We start from the raw sequence: 16,794 nt of genomic DNA, 5'->3' as shown, positions 1-16,794 counted from the left end.
ATGTGAAAAATGTTGAAGCATTTAAGGACTAATGGGGTAAAACATGACATTTGTCAGAATTAGCATCATTAAGGAGTCACTGTTTACTTACTTTTGAAATGATTTACTTGAAAACCACTGCTCTGTCATCACAAATATCCATCAGAGGATTTGCCCTTGGAAGTGAAATGTTGATCGTATGATGGATAGGGGCCAGAAAGCTGAAAGACTGATAAATGTAGAGAGACTGCCAAAGGTCCATGGGAACCTTGGCTAGCAGCACAAACAAAGCATTGCAATGATAAAATGTGATGAAAACTGTCAGCAGAATGCTTTTAGAAGTTTTGACTGTGCAAAAAACAAAGTTTGTCTTCGTGTCACGCTGACGCGGTGACTCAGCGGGAATCAAAGTTCCGGACTGCGCTGGCTAAAGTCAGTGTCGGGTCATCAGGTTGTTTTCTCGCTGGCACATTTTACCAATTGTGACATAACTCTATTAGAGCGCATGCATGCACTGTCATAAAAAAACCTTATCAGGCCTTGCTAGAAACACAGACCGGCTGGAGCACATTATGTTTCACATGGAAAAGTCAGCAGATCAGTCGCAGTGCGGCAACCAACAAAGCATGACACATACACAAAAGAGTGGATCAAGACAGACACACAGACACAGACATATTTCCATTTCTGAATTAAAAGCCAGGCATATCTGGAGCCATTTGTTTGTTTGTTGCCATATTTATTTATGTCGGTCTCGGTTGAAGGAAAAGGCAAAACTGGTGAGGCAAAAGTATTTTCTGGGAGCAAACGTTGGTGAGTGCAGCAGCCAAACCAAAGCAAATCTAACATGAGAGTCTAATGACTTCCAGTTGCTACAGAGGGTTATCAGGACCGTCGCCATTTGGCATACCAGCACATCCTCCATGCCCAATCAGATACACTTTCGCTCCGAGATGGCCAAGACCAAAGATTGTTAATTCTAGTCTTGCATTTGATGGGCCATCTTGCAATGTCATGTGTGGAGCCTGTGGTTGCAAATGGGGCATCCAATTGCAGCTTTGTCTGGGCATGGGCTCTCCATTTAATTCAGCATTCGTAGGCTCTAATGGTGCGTAATGTTGGTGATTTTAAAAACCTCAATAAACAAAACATTACGGTTTAATCAGGGGGATCAACAGGAGTTTTCTTTGGATTTAGCACTATAAGCGTGAATGACAGCACCATCTCTCACTCTGGGGCCTACAGCATTAAAATGCAAGTCTTTGTGAGTCTACTATTTATTATTGTCAGGAGTGTTTTAAGGGAAATGTGCCTTCCAGACAGTTGCTGTGAAACTGTAAAACAGATCAACAAACAGACAGGGGCTGCAGTTCTCATTCTCCCAAACCTTTATGAGTGACTGCGACTGAGTGTTACAGCCGCCTTCGCCTACAGTACAGAGCCGGTGAATGGGCATCTGTTGGCCTCCGACACACCGGCAGCTCAGTGTTTGAGGTGAAACAGCATCCCTGATTGGGTGCTAAGAGCATTTTTCGGGAGGTTGTTGTTGTTGTTGTTATTCAAGGCCGTGGCAGGCGGAACCAGCGTCAGAGAGACGCACTGAGGGCCGGGATCCACACAGATGCCTCATTAAGGTGTGATCAAGCAGAGAGACAGAGGACGTCTGTGGAGCGTGGCCAGCACTCTCTTCCTCCCCACAGAGAACCCTTTCTACATGTCGCACCCCACTTCATCTCTTTATTGCACAGCGAGCACACACAAAACACACCTATAATATCCGGTTCCACCTCTGGAGAGGGAGGGGGGAGTGTCAGCCAAAGAGTAAGGTGAAGTTGTGCTTGCATGTTTTGCACATGCATCAGCTCTGCATGCATAAGCCCGAGGGTGTGGAAATTAAAAGGAAATCGAAGCCTGTAGATGTGAGGACAGGCTGCTTTCAGCACTGCGTCCCTCAGCATCAATTAGCAGGTTGTGCTGTGACTGGCTCCTGTTAGAGGTGAAGTGGGCCAGCTGAGGGAGGTAAACACACCTCATCCCCAGGGCTCGCTGAAATCAGAGGGAGGGCAACAATGTGCCACTGCCTGAGCCACAGAAGCCCGCCTGTGCCTGGTCGCTAACACGCTTTAGCAGTCATTTCCTACCTTCTCCTCCAATTTCCTCGCCCTAGTTCGTGCACAGAGCTGACAGTGGATGGTTCACCTGGCTGCATAAGAAACCTTTTTTTCTGGCCATGACTCTAACCTGTGTGTGTTTTGGGTTACTTTAGTCAACTGATGGTTGAAGGTCAAATCAGATACAAACACCAACCACCGATTAAAATTACCAATATAATATAATATATAATAATAATTTAAAATGGTGGCATAAGCTAGACTTTCTTTTGTCAAAAAAAAAGTAAAAATCTTAGGTAAAATAAACGTGCATTAACGTGTTGTTGTTATTAGTTTCAGACTTTAAACAACAATGCAAAACTGAAAAATTTTGGCACGCGACTCGCCGACTGTGGCGTCATAGAAGCAGGAAAATGGTGGACAGTTGATGTTTTGAATCTTTTAATTAAATCACACATTTCATAGCAATTTTTCTGCTTAACGTGATTACATAAATAAGTCTATTTATTAGCATTAACCCTTAAAACAAGTCCAGTAAAGCAATAATTTAGTGGTTTTAGGGAGTGTACCAATGCAGCAACAATTCTTATCAAAATCACTTTGAAATATAAAGCTTCAGACCTCAAACAGCAATAAACATGTTGTTTGATCGCTTGAAATAAAATACAACACATCTTTATGTAGCCTTCTTGTTGTTTCCCATTTAGCACTTAAAGCTCATTAACACACCAAAGTCGGAAAGAACGACCTCCCAACATGGGAAATGGGGCCATCCAAGAAAGAGAGAACATGTTTTATAAATCCCCCCTCATTTTACTTGGTGATTGAACATACTGTCAAAGCAGGCTCCTCATGTCCTCGTTGCTGAAAGTTTCAAGCCCAGTATTTGTGCTCATGTAATTAGTCTTATTAAACCACACTTTTTCCAAAACAATGTAAAACTGTGAGCTCATTTAGGATAGCCAACTTTAAAGGGAGAAGAAAGTCTCTAGTAAACTGAAGAACAAAGTAGACGCGCTCTCGTAACATTCACTCTTGACATAAGTTAAAAGAAAAAGTATGGAAATGGAGAAAGGGAGAAGAGCACGAAAGAGACCATCACTCTCTTAAAACTGTGACTAAAATGATATTTGTGTCCTTAGACGCTTTATGATTTAAACATATCTTCAATCTTCCATTGAAGGTTCCAATTTGAATGTCTATGACCAAATTGTCAACAGATTTTTATTAAAACAGACAAAATATGGTGTAACATCCTAAGTGGTAGACCAGTCAGGCTTCCACATGAATTTAGGTCAACCCATCTAGCCCGCTTTAAGAGCCCTGTTGTACACTGGGGCCATTCAGGGTCCCCAGGTGTAAATTGAGATGTAAACAAACAGTTTACTGGGCCAAGTTTAAGCGCTGAAGCCATAGGTCCCAGATTGACCTCTACTGCAAACAGCCGTCAGGCTAATCTGAAGAGATTTTAAAAAGAAACAGTGTGAAATCAGATCAGTTAGGCAAATGCAGCCAAAACAAATTCAAACTTCATCAACAGAAAATCAAAGGGGGTTTTAAGATGGAGTGACTGGTATCAACAGAGCTCCCACACTGAACCACAGCAAGATTTCTAACATTAAGCCTCAAGCTGGAAGCATCAAATGGTGCCAATATTAACATTTATGCTTATTTTCTGAAGAATACTCAAAACATATAATTACAAAAACCTCAGGTACCAAGCATATCCTGTGGTAATGCTTGATGATGGTGTAAAAAAAAACACTGGAAATAAAACTGATTATCATTTAGCAAATATCAACTAAAGCAACTGCAGATTTTCTGCATTCCAAATGCATTAAATGTTGTCTGCAGGCGAGATCTTTGTTTTACTGGTAGAAGTCACAGAATTTGTTGAGCCACAGAAGAGCAGTGAAGTACTGGCAGCAGGCTGAGGCCGAGCACTCGTCCTCAAGTTATCAAAAATGCCACAAGTGCTTACTTTAACATTACAGACGATAGATAAACATTTAAAGTGGAAACAGACAACTTTCCCCCAATAGTGTTTTTAAGCGGTATTATTGTTGGCATCGCTGTCCATAGACAACTGGATTGCTTTCTGTTTTCCTCAGAGTAGCAAGTACCAACAATACAGGACAAAACATGAGTTTACTCATTCATTTAGTCTCAAATGGAGACATGAAAGCTGATAGAAATGGTGCCAGGCTGGCAGCCTGACTGCATCGCCAGTCAGCTTTCATTTAGCCAATATTTCATTTATTTTAATTTACCCAAGAATTCGTTCCTGGTGGCAGACAGAAAAAGTTGGTTTATGTCATTATTGTTATTGTCATTATTCTTGAGCCATTACATAATTCAATCAACATTTACTTTATGAGTTAAAGCAAAAACTTGTGTACTGTCAGTTTAAGCAAATTACTTTCCCAATTTGTTGGAAGTTCCCTGGCACAAATATTGCCTTTTGCAGTTGTTTGGTTGACTTTGGTGAAGTCTACCCACACTTTGGAACACTTAAGTTAAGCCACTCTTGTATACAATTGCGACACTAATTGAGTGCATGCCTGTATTTTTGCCTACTACAAACTCAGTCCACACAATCTCAACACTGAAATTTTGATCTCTCTGGAAGAAAGAACCAGTTATCATTTGGAAAGAACATTGGAAATGCTGGAGAAGAGAATGCAATGTGTCTTTTCAAAAAAACAAACTATCAATCAATCTTGGCATCATAGTGGTGGTGTGTCCCCAGATTAAGGACATATTTCCCATAAACCATAATACTTGATGTCACAAAGAGCATGTTGCTCTGTTTACGATTCAATAACCGACCCTCAATATAATCAACTAACTTCCTGTGACACGACATAAAGTATTCTCAATGACGGTCCGCTAAAAGTTGATGTATTTTGATTTGTCACATTTCTACACAGTGTGTTTATATGAATGACTACACCATCATGGCCAACTCTTTAAAGAGGTCATATTATGCAAATGTTCAGGTTCATGCTTTTATTTCAGGCTCTTAGTAGAATAGAGCTGCATACTGTAATTAAGAAAAACAACATTATTTTTCTCACATGGTGCATTGCTGCAGCACCCCTTTAAACACTGTGTCTTGAATGCTCCGTTTTAGCTACGGAGTGAGACATCTCGCCTCTGTTCAATCTTAGATGAGAGTTGCACATGTGCATTACTTAACCGGCAGGATGTAGCCAATCAGAGGCAGAGTAGGGCGGGCCACGCCCAGCAAGGTAGTGTGATCAAAACAACGCCACTGCAGCTGGTAAGCATGGCTGTGGTACAGCCCTATATATTTAATAATATTTATATAAATATATATATATATTTATACAATTTACATTTGTTACATAGTGACGCACATAAGTTACGGTAGTAACCAAGCGTTTCAGTGGGAGAGAGTAACTCTCTTTGGTGTAGACTTTGGGCTTTTTCACTTTGCAGACCTTTAAATACAACAGGAAAGGAAAGGCAAAAACCCAAAAAGCATAATATGACCTCTTTAATGCTGTCTCGCACAGTAAAAAAGTACATGTGTGTACAACACCTAGATTACAAAGGGTGTCAAATTTGTTCTTATTAGTTATAAAGCATCTGTGCACACCCCTCACCTCACCCTGCCACACCATGCACACTTAAACATATGAAAACAAACACACAGGGCTGATGTGCAGTATGTGGACGTCTCAGGAGTGGAGTCATTAACTCAGCTAACAAACAGGTCTCTGTGCAGTCACCAGCTCTGCACCACCCCTCTCCACACACACACTGGCCTGTTTGAATCTCACTGTCTCACTTATCAGCTCACTGCTGACACCACCCAGGCTGGCAGCTGCTCAACTGACTGCAACCTTTATCAGGCTGGGACAGCTTTTACACTAAAAACTCTGTAAGTCCCTGGTGAAATAAACCAGAATATCGTAACGATTAACCGCAGTAGGCTTTAAGTTTTCGATGTTTGCTTGTAGCTTTCAAGAGAGAACATATTTAGCCAGTGAGAGTGCAAAAACAGCACAGAGGGAAGAAATAGCCCACTCAAGTGCTCTAAAATTAGTCTGACTGTGACAAAGAGCAGTCCCTCTACACTCCGTTTGTAAGGGCACACTTGACATAAGAGTGGCCCTTTGTTTGGATGGTCAGTCAGCACCATGGACAGAGACCCCGTCACCACAGCTTGACCTCAGGGGCCCCGGCCCACCACACAAACCAGGAGAAAACACTGGAAAGGCTCACAGGCTGCCACAGTCTCTTTTGTTAAGACAAATGCATCAGGCTAGTTCAACAGCAAAAACTGGTCAGAGGAGTCACGTTAGAGCCTCGGAAGACTAGAATGGTGGCTTTTTGTTTGCGACAATAAGAGCGTGCAAAGTCATCAACCAGTCTCATGATCAACGAGGAAGCTGCTCAGCATTACTAGTCGCATGATTTCAACACTGTTCCTCATTTTACAAAGAGAAAGGAAAAGGGAAAACCTTTAATATTTATGAGGCCTGTCAAGATATCAGCTTTCACAGTGAGCTCACAGCAGCAGCTTGTCACAATATGCTGAATCACATACTGTAGTGCTTCATTGTGTGAAAAACGCACTAGCACCACGCTGCCACAGCCTTTGTAAAGCAATACGTGACAGGGCAATCCTAACAAAAGCCCCTCTCTGTGTGACAACAGCGTTGGGTCTCTTTAAATCTAAATATAACCTGCTCTAAAGCTGATACCTAAACCTCCTGGCTAATGATGAGTTCATGTGCTCCTCGAGTGCTCCGGGCAGATTGCAGATAACAAGTTGAAGACTTGTGCGAGTGTTAAAATGTCAGATACATACCTCTAAACACAGATATTATTAAAGGTTGCTGCTTATGTAAGGAGTAGAAGAGGAACGACACTCGATATGTAGAGCAGTTTTACACCTTAGTAAGCTAGGTGTCAATATTTAACATTAGCACTGTAGTCACTAGCTAGCAAAACTGTTGTAGGCCTATCACTCAACACTGGTTGAGCACCTACACGTCCAGAAAGTGAGCTGAACAACGTAAATCACGATATTTAAGAACATTCTCCTCTTTTAACAGTAATATTGACACTTGAGTTTGCCGCTCTATTCAGAGTGGTAATATTTCCCACAGCCCCTGAAGGCAGCAGCTAGCTTGTATGCCTTATGCCGAGATACAGACAGAAACAAACTGAAAACTCACGACAGTGTCCCCAAACTCACCTTGTTGAGGAGGGGGTTTCTGGTGACATCGTAGCCCCGCTTCTTGGTGTAAACGAAGGTTTTTCTTTTCTCTTCGGACTTGTGCATCTCTGTTTCCACCGACTCCCGTCTGACTAGACCGTGTGCCATGTTGTTGCCTCTTTAAATAGAGCGACGGTGAACTATTATGAACTCAACAAGTGGATGCGCAGGTCCACGACCACAAGCACTGAGCTCTGTTCTGCAGCTGATGTCTCTCGATTTAAGGAAGAGACGGAATGTCCTTATCAATGAGGCTGTTTTTATTGTTTCCAGTAATGCACTGAAGGTCTTAATGTGTGCAAAGTCCCTCCCAGCAACAAGCAACAGGTGCATGGGAGTTATAGTAACACAGTGGGAGGTGTAGGCTACAGCTAAAAAACAAAATACATCCTTTTTTTTTCTTTATGCCTCAATATTTCCATTGACTTTGAAATTAAATATTTTCAGAAAGTATTGTAGCAGGTTGTTTTATTGAATAAGTCATAAAAACTCTGATAAGATATCTGTATTGACCAGGCTACAGGGGTTTTCATGTGATAATATCCATTAAGTGATATCTATCCAAAACCAAACAAATGAAACATGACTGGACCACCACTTCACCTTAAAATTAATCATTTCCACTGAGTCTTTTATCTAGTGTTAAAGGTGCAATATGTAAGTATTGGCCACATGTCGAATTAATACTCAAAATAAATAGCGGGAAGCATATCGCCAGAGTAACCGCCAACTGCTGCCAACTGTAACTGCTGTTAGCTAACTGGCTCAGTTAGCCACGCAACTCGCGGTCTACATTTGGAGCTTGGGGACCAGGAAAGTGTTGGTGGTTAAGCAAGATTCTGGGCAACCTTTACAGAGGTGCAATAACCAGCATCCTGACTGCATGGTTCATCATGGCCCAGGACAGGAAGGCTCTACAGTAGGTGATTAAAACCCCCCAGAACATCATTGGTACCTACAGAGCATCAGTGACGTTGGTGAAGCGAGATGTCTGCACAGAGCCCAACAATATTAAAAGACACACCCACCCAGCCACAGTCTGTTAACCCTGCTGCCGTCTGGCAAAAGATACACAAGTATCCGCGGCCGTACCACCAGACCACGGATCAGCTTTCCCCAGGCCGCGAGACTCTTCAATTCATCATCAAGACTCCATTGTCTAAATAAGATGTAGCAGGACTCAAAAGGACTCAAACTTTATTTAGTTTTTTAAACCCTTGTTTAAAAAATGAAGTTAAATTTACCTGTTAACACTGCTAGCAAAGGATCTTTGGAGCGGAATGAGCCACAGCTAGCTGGTCAGCTAACCCTCGTAGATATCTCTGCAGTAAAATATATAGATGTCACAATATCAAAATTGTTATTTCTTGATTTTATGATGATCATTTTTGTTAATTTTTTATTGATTTCAACCAAAATTCTTGCATATTACACCTTTAAAGGGATTTAGCATAGTTAATCAAACATAATGTAGGCCTACCACTATCTTAATAAACAATGTATTGATTTTTTTTTTTGTTCTAAATTTGAATCAGAACTAAATTATCTTCAGTATTGATAGCAGTAGGCTACAGGTAGCAAAATTGGAGTTCTAGTTGTAGCAGTAACAAAAAGTATACTAGTAACTAACTATGTCATAAAACAAGCAGCATTTCCTGGAAAGAGTAAATTTGTTAAATAAGAGAAACAGTTCATGGTAGCACTTTATAATAACCATCACTGATAAATGATTTCTATTATTTTTCCATGTATGATTTAGCTTATCCCCCAGTTTTTCCTCAAGTTTTAGATGAGTCATGACCTTTACTACAAACATGTACCTAGGTTTACTTTACAACGTGGTATCTGAGGTATCTCAGGGCTGTGACAGGAGTGAGGATATTTGAAGCCAAGGTCAACCTTCAGCCTTCACACTGTTTTAGCAGCAGAGAGTTATGCAACATTAGGCAGCAGCAGCAGAGAGTGTGACAGTCTGTAATACAGTGGCATTCTGGGAGTGGGAGAAAGGTTATTTAACCCTCGGCCGATGTACCTCATGTTCATGAGGTGACTGCTCCAAATTCCCTTTGCTCTAGCCTCAAAAGCAGCTGATTTATCAAATTAATTCATTGTAACAATTAAGGGACTTGCAAATCATTGTCCCTGCAGTTTCAGCTCCTCAAATTATTTTTTTATTCATATATCTGAATTATTTTCAGGCCTCAGTAGCCTTTCCTGTCCTTATTACCAAGGATTCCCTGTCAGTGTACGTCATAGTGACAAAGAGAGGTTGAACCCTGAGTGAACACGTCTGAATGCTTACTTTTTATCGAGGTTGAGCTCGTGCCAGGTGTGTAAAGATGGTTGGACTGATACAAGGTATCTCAACCTTGTCTGCAGAACTGAGAAGATAAGAGACCTCGGGGTCAGTCGACCTTCTCTTATCTTCTCTCTTATCTTCTCTTTCTAAATCAGTCTGCTATTTCTGTAGAAAATGTGTCTGAACTCGCTGCATTCACACATCATGTCCTCTCATAAATCATGCCACATTGTGGCTGTGTTTCAGGTTTGTCTTGTCACACCACTATTAGTGGTGAGATTGATATGTCTGTTTCTTCTCCAACAGATGTATCCATGCACTGTTAAACATAAATAATAGCAGGAACAGTTTCCCAAGAGGCCCTGATGTTAAGGTCAGTATTTTGGATTGTCGACAACATTTCCCCTGATAAAATTGAAGTAGCAATAAACAACTTTTTTGCTTTAACTTATCATAACTTTTACTATTTTGAACTTATCAGTCTGGTGTCTTGATTTTTCCAGCAAAAATGGTCGTATTGTGTTACAAAAGCAACACATCTGCCATTGCACAACCAAAACAGAGGCATTGTTTCCCGGGTTGCTATCCCCAGGTATCCATGGAACAACTGGAATAACTGGCAATGACACTGCAAAAGAAATAGAGCCTCGCTGATGGAGGAGGCAAAGTAGGCAATGAGGGAGAGTGATAGAAACTGAGGTCAAACAAGAGTGAACAGTATGGGCAAAACGCGACAGAACAGACTGGAGACATGGTGAGCAGTGCTGGCTCAGGCGTGTATCAGCTGACCAATCAGAGAAGAGGGAGGGGGGGCCTTAAATAGATAGGAGCTAAAACAGTGTCTGTTACAACAGTGTCATTTTTTAGCATTGAAGCATGTAAACCTGTTCTAGTAACCCCCGAAAAAAAATTAGGACCCTGGAAATTTGCATAATATGTCGCCTTAAACAAAACCAGGTGTTTCAGTGGGATTCTTGCAGTTGTTTTTTGGCTTTGGACAGTAGCCAGGCTCCTATCGGTAGCCATGTTGATATGTGGGAAATTCTGGGAGGTTGGCGGTTGGAAAGTTGTATATTTACACTTTCAATTCAGCTGCACAGAGTAAAGCATAATATATCTACAGTACATTACACACAGGCCACGAATACAATATCAGCAGGCTGTTGAGGTTCACATGGGGTCACACTGGGTTTGTGTTGTTGGTTCTCTCTGGCAACAGTGTCAGTGGCAGTCTACTTTGTCCTCAAGGCCCAGAGTCAACATCAGACTGCTGCCGCTGCCAATGGGAAGACCTGGCTGATAGTTCAGCAGCTACCAAACACTGCATATATCATGCAGGTTGTATCTCAATGCCCTAATCCTGAATATCTTCTGCCACTCAAAGGTTGGGATGTTTAAAATTAAAATACATGGCTTGGTGACTGTGCATTTTTTAAATAACCCAGTGTGTTTTGAAAAAAAGAAGGTTGGTATGATGATGGTTCACAATCAGCCATGGGAGTGTTAAAAGACTAGAAGCAGCTGCATTGTGGATGTCAAGTTGATATGGATCAATGCCTGAATCAAGCCCCTCCTGGTCACCTTGTTTAGTTGACGTCCAGTCTGTGTTTGAATGACTAATCCTGATGACAAACATCTGCCATCTGTTTCTGTATCAGGGGCTGGAAGTTATTTTTGAGGTTCAGGCAGGAAGCCAGTTGGCAGTGGGAGGGCACGAGGAATGCGGCGGGAGTTTGGGAAGCACCATCAGCCCACCCATTGAATGTGATCACGGCACTGGAACAGCTGGATGTTGCTGAGGAAGTTCACCAACACTTCTGCACCCGATGATAGAAAAAAATCAGATTCTAAAATGTTTTATTCTCCAACAGCTAGAAATATCTTGCTCTGCCCACATATCATTTGGCAATAAACGTGTTAGTTTGTGTTTGAAAATTGCATTCAAAGTCTGTTAATAGACCGGAGCTATCACTCTTCTTCTGTTTATTTCAAGTTCTGCTGCAGGCGTTGGAAATATTAAAGCCTGGCTTCCTGTGCCCCAGGACAGGACTGTCATACAACAGGTGTTTGGAAAACCATGTGTATATTAAAGACTTGGTTTCGGCCCCATTTTACACAATACAACACTACAGGTAAATCAAAAGAAAAATCCCCCTGGCTGATGTGCCAGTAAAAGCCTTTGTATGATAAATTCAGCCCCTACACTCAACTTTACTGTCCCCTCTGCTACTGAATCTATAAAACCTATGGTCTGTATGCTAAGATGCTAACATATGCACATAGGCACTATGTATGCTGATGGGAATGTTATTGGTTTTGCAGATATTAGATCATGAACTTTAGTATTGGACACATTTGAATTTGGACCTGATGATGACAATTGATGAAAATCTTGTATAATCCAAATCATTACAATTCATCCTGACAGGGAATGTCTGAACCTAATTTCATGACAATAACTCAGAATTTCACTCGAAACTACAAAGGAAAAGTAAGGGGATCACCAAAGTTATTATGATTCATCCTAACCAGACCGTGAATATCTGTTTCAGATCTCATCGTGATCCACCCAATAGCTGTTGAGGTATTTCAGTCTGGAAAAAAAAAAAGTGGTGGAATGACCAAACAAAACCAGACGTTGTCATCCATGGATTCACACTGCTCGCATGGGAAAAAACTGCTGCACGGCATTAATAAGGCTTAATATGTACCCAGAGGAATGGAATGATGGAAGCTCTCACTTGTCAAAAGTAAATGATTACAATCCCCTTCCATACTTTTTATTACTAGCCTGCAACTGATTTGATAACTGGACTTCATAATATATTATCATAGTTTAAGATAAGACCTTAATGATGCCTGGGGAGGAGTTCACATCTATCTAGCAGTGTATAAAGTAATTACAATCTGCCCTACCTCTACCGCTGCAACATTAAAGTCATTCACACTTTAATGCTTCAAAATATATGATTAAAAAATATGGAGTACTTGTTGTTTACTCATAAAAGAATATTTAGACAGTGGCTATTTTTTTTCTTACATAATCTGAGTACTTTTTCCACCACTGCAAGCTTTCTTGGTTTAGAATTGGTAAATGGCAAACAGTCAAGGCCGTGATGTGGGAGAGTGACAAAGATCACTGTCAAGCTGACGGCTGCAGCCAGGAGATAATGAAAGACAGCACAATTCACCATCACCAATCACTGGAGAAGTAATGAAACTCCCTCCAGCCATTCTTAGCTGTAATTTTACCGGAGTGATTGGTGATTATGTAATAAATATGCTAACTAACGAGGAGGTTTCACACACAAAGTCTGCCTTCAGTTTCATTGACATCATCGCCCCTAATCACCTTTTCATGACCTCAGTTGAACCAGATGGTTTATGGACGTAATCTCCTGTTGATGCATCTTAATAACAGGCACACACACTAACACACACACACAGTCACCATCCATGCAGTCTGCATCATACACAGCCATCTTTTTTCACGTCTGTGTTTTGGCTCTTGTTTATCCCTGTGGGGTTTTTCTGGTCAGGAAGGGGAGGAGGCAGTAGACAGAGACAAATACAGTTACTGAGAATCAAATCACCCACAAACACATGGTTTTCTCTCTTACCTCCATTTACTCTGCTGCATACTGACAGCAACACCTGGCCATACTTCCTGCACCCAAGCTGATGGTAAAGGATCCACAAACGTGGTCATTAAATGTAATTACAGGCAGACGATGGAGCAGGGGAAACCATACCTTAAGATTGCATTTGCATCAGCCTGTATGAACCAAAGGACAGAGCGTTCATATGAAGGTTTGCAGAGGCTGATTTGCTTGGTAAGCAGCTCTTAAAGGTAGATAAGAGAGCTGTCACTCCTGCTCAATGGACAGAACACAAAAAGAAAATGAAACTTAAAGTCATTTATTTTGAACTCACTAGTTGTCATTGACCCCACACATGACTAACATGGCTTCCTTGAGCTAATGCCATTAGTAGTGCAATAATGTGCCTTTGTGTTGGGCACTATGGACAAGCTACAGACTGACCACAGACGGCTGTTAAACAGGAAATGTGTAAGATATGGCCAGAATTTTAGCTTAAAACATTAAAAAATGAACTAACATTATTAATAGAGAAGAATAGAGTGAAGAATTAACAGTGTTGACAAGTGCAGGAAACAGGAATTGCATCCTGTCACCATGGTTCTGGTGAAATGACACGCCTGCAGTCACACCCATAATTTGCACAAGGTGTCATGGGAGCTAGGAATAAGGTGGATAGCTACCTTCAAATGCTGGCCTTTTTTCTTTTTTTTTTTTTTTACAAATGACACCTTTACCTCTTGTGTCTTTCATCTTAATTCTTCTTTAAACTACCATATCTTGCGTTATAAACAGTTTGAATTTGTTATGTGTTTGCAAACTTACTTGCCTCAGGTTGTTGGTTGAGTTGCTAAAGGCTGTTCAATACAGAATCAAACCTCCATGTGAGCAGTGGACGACATGATAAAAGGCCAGGATGTATGCCTTGATACATCAGCATATTAATACAGCTTTCAATTGATAAATAGTCCTTTTTGGTTGAATTCTTAGGAGATTCTGTTCAATACTTAAAACAAATTAAACAGGGGCGCCCATTAGCTCAGTTGGTAGAGCAGGCGTCCCATGTACAGAGGCTTTGTCCTCACTGCAGCTGCCCACGGTTTGAGTCCGACCTGTGGCCCTTCGCTGACTATGAGAACAGAGGATTTTGAATACAAACAATAGAGCCACTGGGTGAAAAGTCGCAAAGGTCAAAGTACAAGGTAACACGAGAGCTTAAGGTGAAACAGTCCCTCTCACGTGTAAGAAGGTGTGCTCACCTGCCTCGGCCTCCAGGGCATCTTGACCTCTTAACCTCTATAATCATCACAACCTTGGACCAATAAACTACCTACAATGAACTCTGGGAGGTTTGTTTCCGCTGCGGGTTCACTGACTTACAGAATTCCCATAGTTAACCATTCCACATTTAAGAACTGGCAGTACACGGTTTGATCTGGCAGAGGAAAATCTGAACAAGAACCACATTTCCGCTCTTTAGGAACTTTAATGAAGCCATAACTGATGTTTGGACCCAGAACAGAACACGCACCAGAAGAGCTGCGAGGCGTCAGGCCCACTGAGCACCTTCAGCACCAGCAGAGGAAATGGGTGGATGTTTTGGAGGGGTTCCTGAGGGACGCCGCACTTCCAAGTCAGCTGCCATACATACACACATGTCATACATGCCCTCGCTCCTTTGCTTTCTCTCTCTCTCTCCATACATGACCTTCCCCCAGCCCCACAAATCAATGGGCCCTTTCACTGATCACTCTTCATAATGACCCACTGTTTGAGCCCATGGATATTTGGGGAGGTGGAAAAAGAGAGAGCTTTAAGCTGCAGCTTCTGTCTTGCATTATTAGAGAAAGCTGAGTTGACATGAGTGTACTGCGAGAGGGAGTTTGATCATAATATGCCAGGTTGAGTCGAGGAAGCCCTGAACATATCCTGAGGAAGGTACTGCTGAGCCTTGTTTTAGCACGCCATATGAATGTGCCAAGTGCTCTAATGGAATTGCTTTCAGATTTCCATGCTTCAGTTTTTCTTTTCGACAATGATAAAGTGAGAGAAAGGTGAAAATCTTTTTCAGCACATTGTCATTGAATACAAGCTACATTACACCTGATATGAGATTAGAAAAGTGTTTTTTTTTTTTTTATAGACTGATTGAAACCATCACTGGCACTAGGCCAGACAGCACAGCATGTTTTAAAAGTGCACCTTGAGAACAATAAAGGAAAATAGCTGAAAAAAATGTATATTCTTGATGCTTGTTTCGACCTGTGTTCTTATTTAGTGAAAATTGTACTTACGAAAAAGAAGAAATGTATGTTTTGTGATGGAGAATGTTGGTACTGGTGATTTTATTATATACAAAACATGGTTTGTAACTAGTATGACTCACAGAATGTAGGCCGACTATTTTAGTCAGTATTCTCCTTCCCTTTAGTTATCTGCGTGTAATTGTCAAATTCATTATCATGTATCTTCTCCACATTCAAATGTTCCACCAAAACAAGTTCTCACCCCCCACACTGTTCTGCAAGGGCACCTTAGCTGCATTATGACTGGTTAAAGAAATACAAACAAGACAGACCATTTTTTCCCCTGCACTAGAAGGATAATGAGTTCAGCCAGACTTTTCTCCAGTGTGGAGACTTTTCCAGCAGGCAGTTACCCCGCTAGTGTGCCAAAAATGTTAGCCCATCTGTGATTTTGGACGTCTTTGTACGTCATCTGTGACTCCGTATATTTACTCTGTCGTTATTCGAATCACTGGGTAATGTACTAATGGTGCTGCTGATGTTACAGGACTAGCCATTGTGAGTTTTGACAGTCTTGTTATTCGCCACCTGGACCCATGAAAGAGAGAACGCTAATGCTAATGGCTGTGAAAATGACTGTGCCACGCTAACATGACTAACAGGTGCAATCTCGTTGGAATTATTGGTATCGTTAGCAGGCTAGTTAGCCTAACTAACGTTACCACTGATTATCTTACCAAAGTGAAAACTAGTAAGCAAGCTACTTAGCCTAGCTTGCTTATTTTCACTTTGGTAGTGAAGTAGTAACTTTTGGTCAGACAATTGTTCCTCCTGAATGTGGAGTCTCAAAAAAGAACGGGAGCGTACCTATGTTCCCCTGGTCCTATGTTCCCCGATTGGGGAACCCTAACCCTAACCTAACCCTAACCCTAACCCTAACAGTGGGGAACATAGGACCGTTTTTTATGTTCCCCGGTCACATACAAAGCGGGGAACATAGGACCCGGGGAACATAGGGATGATCCCAAAAGCGAACAGGTAGCTTAAATCGCTAACGGTATAAAACGCTATGTGTGCCTATTGGATAAAGCTGCAAAAAACTTACTTGTATGAATGTTTTTAGGCTATAGGCTAAGAGCTGTTAGGTATTACAGTCAGTAGCGCTCCATGGACATTGACAGCATGTCTCCAGGCAACACTGTGAGAGCATGGGGAAACACTCACCCACAGACTGGATGCTGATTCGCTGTTTACACAAATACAGTATGAATTAAAATTTCAGCTCAATTTTAAGGTCGGTCATAAAGTA

General features: G+C 41.5%; 1 protein-coding gene and 1 long non-coding RNA gene across 2 annotated transcripts in view; one reads left to right on the top strand and one right to left on the bottom strand.

Annotated features, from left to right (window-relative positions):
* me1 (malic enzyme 1, NADP(+)-dependent, cytosolic) overlaps nucleotides 1-7,641 on the bottom strand; it is an 86,447-nt gene extending 78,806 nt beyond the window's left edge. The window contains exon 1 of the mRNA XM_084357942.1: nucleotides 7,321-7,641. Coding sequence (XP_084214068.1) covers nucleotides 7,321-7,449 — 129 coding nt within the window. The 5' untranslated portion in view covers nucleotides 7,450-7,641. The remainder of the gene's footprint in view (nucleotides 1-7,320) is intronic.
* Nucleotides 7,642-9,944: 2,303 nt separating this feature from the next.
* On the top strand, nucleotides 9,945-11,492 carry LOC311259626. The gene is made up of 3 exons (XR_014622924.1): nucleotides 9,945-10,013; nucleotides 10,233-10,394; nucleotides 11,299-11,492. It is a non-coding gene; the product is annotated as an uncharacterized lncRNA (long non-coding RNA).
* The last annotated feature ends 5,302 nt before the right edge of the window (nucleotides 11,493-16,794 follow it).

Source organism: Pagrus pagrus, assembly GCF_965226575.1.
Source record: "Pagrus pagrus genome assembly, chromosome: 7".
Lineage (NCBI taxonomy): Eukaryota > Metazoa > Chordata > Actinopteri > Spariformes > Sparidae > Pagrus > Pagrus pagrus.
The sequence above is the reverse complement of the archived record's forward strand: the minus strand, read 5'-3'. Positions and strand labels throughout refer to the sequence as shown.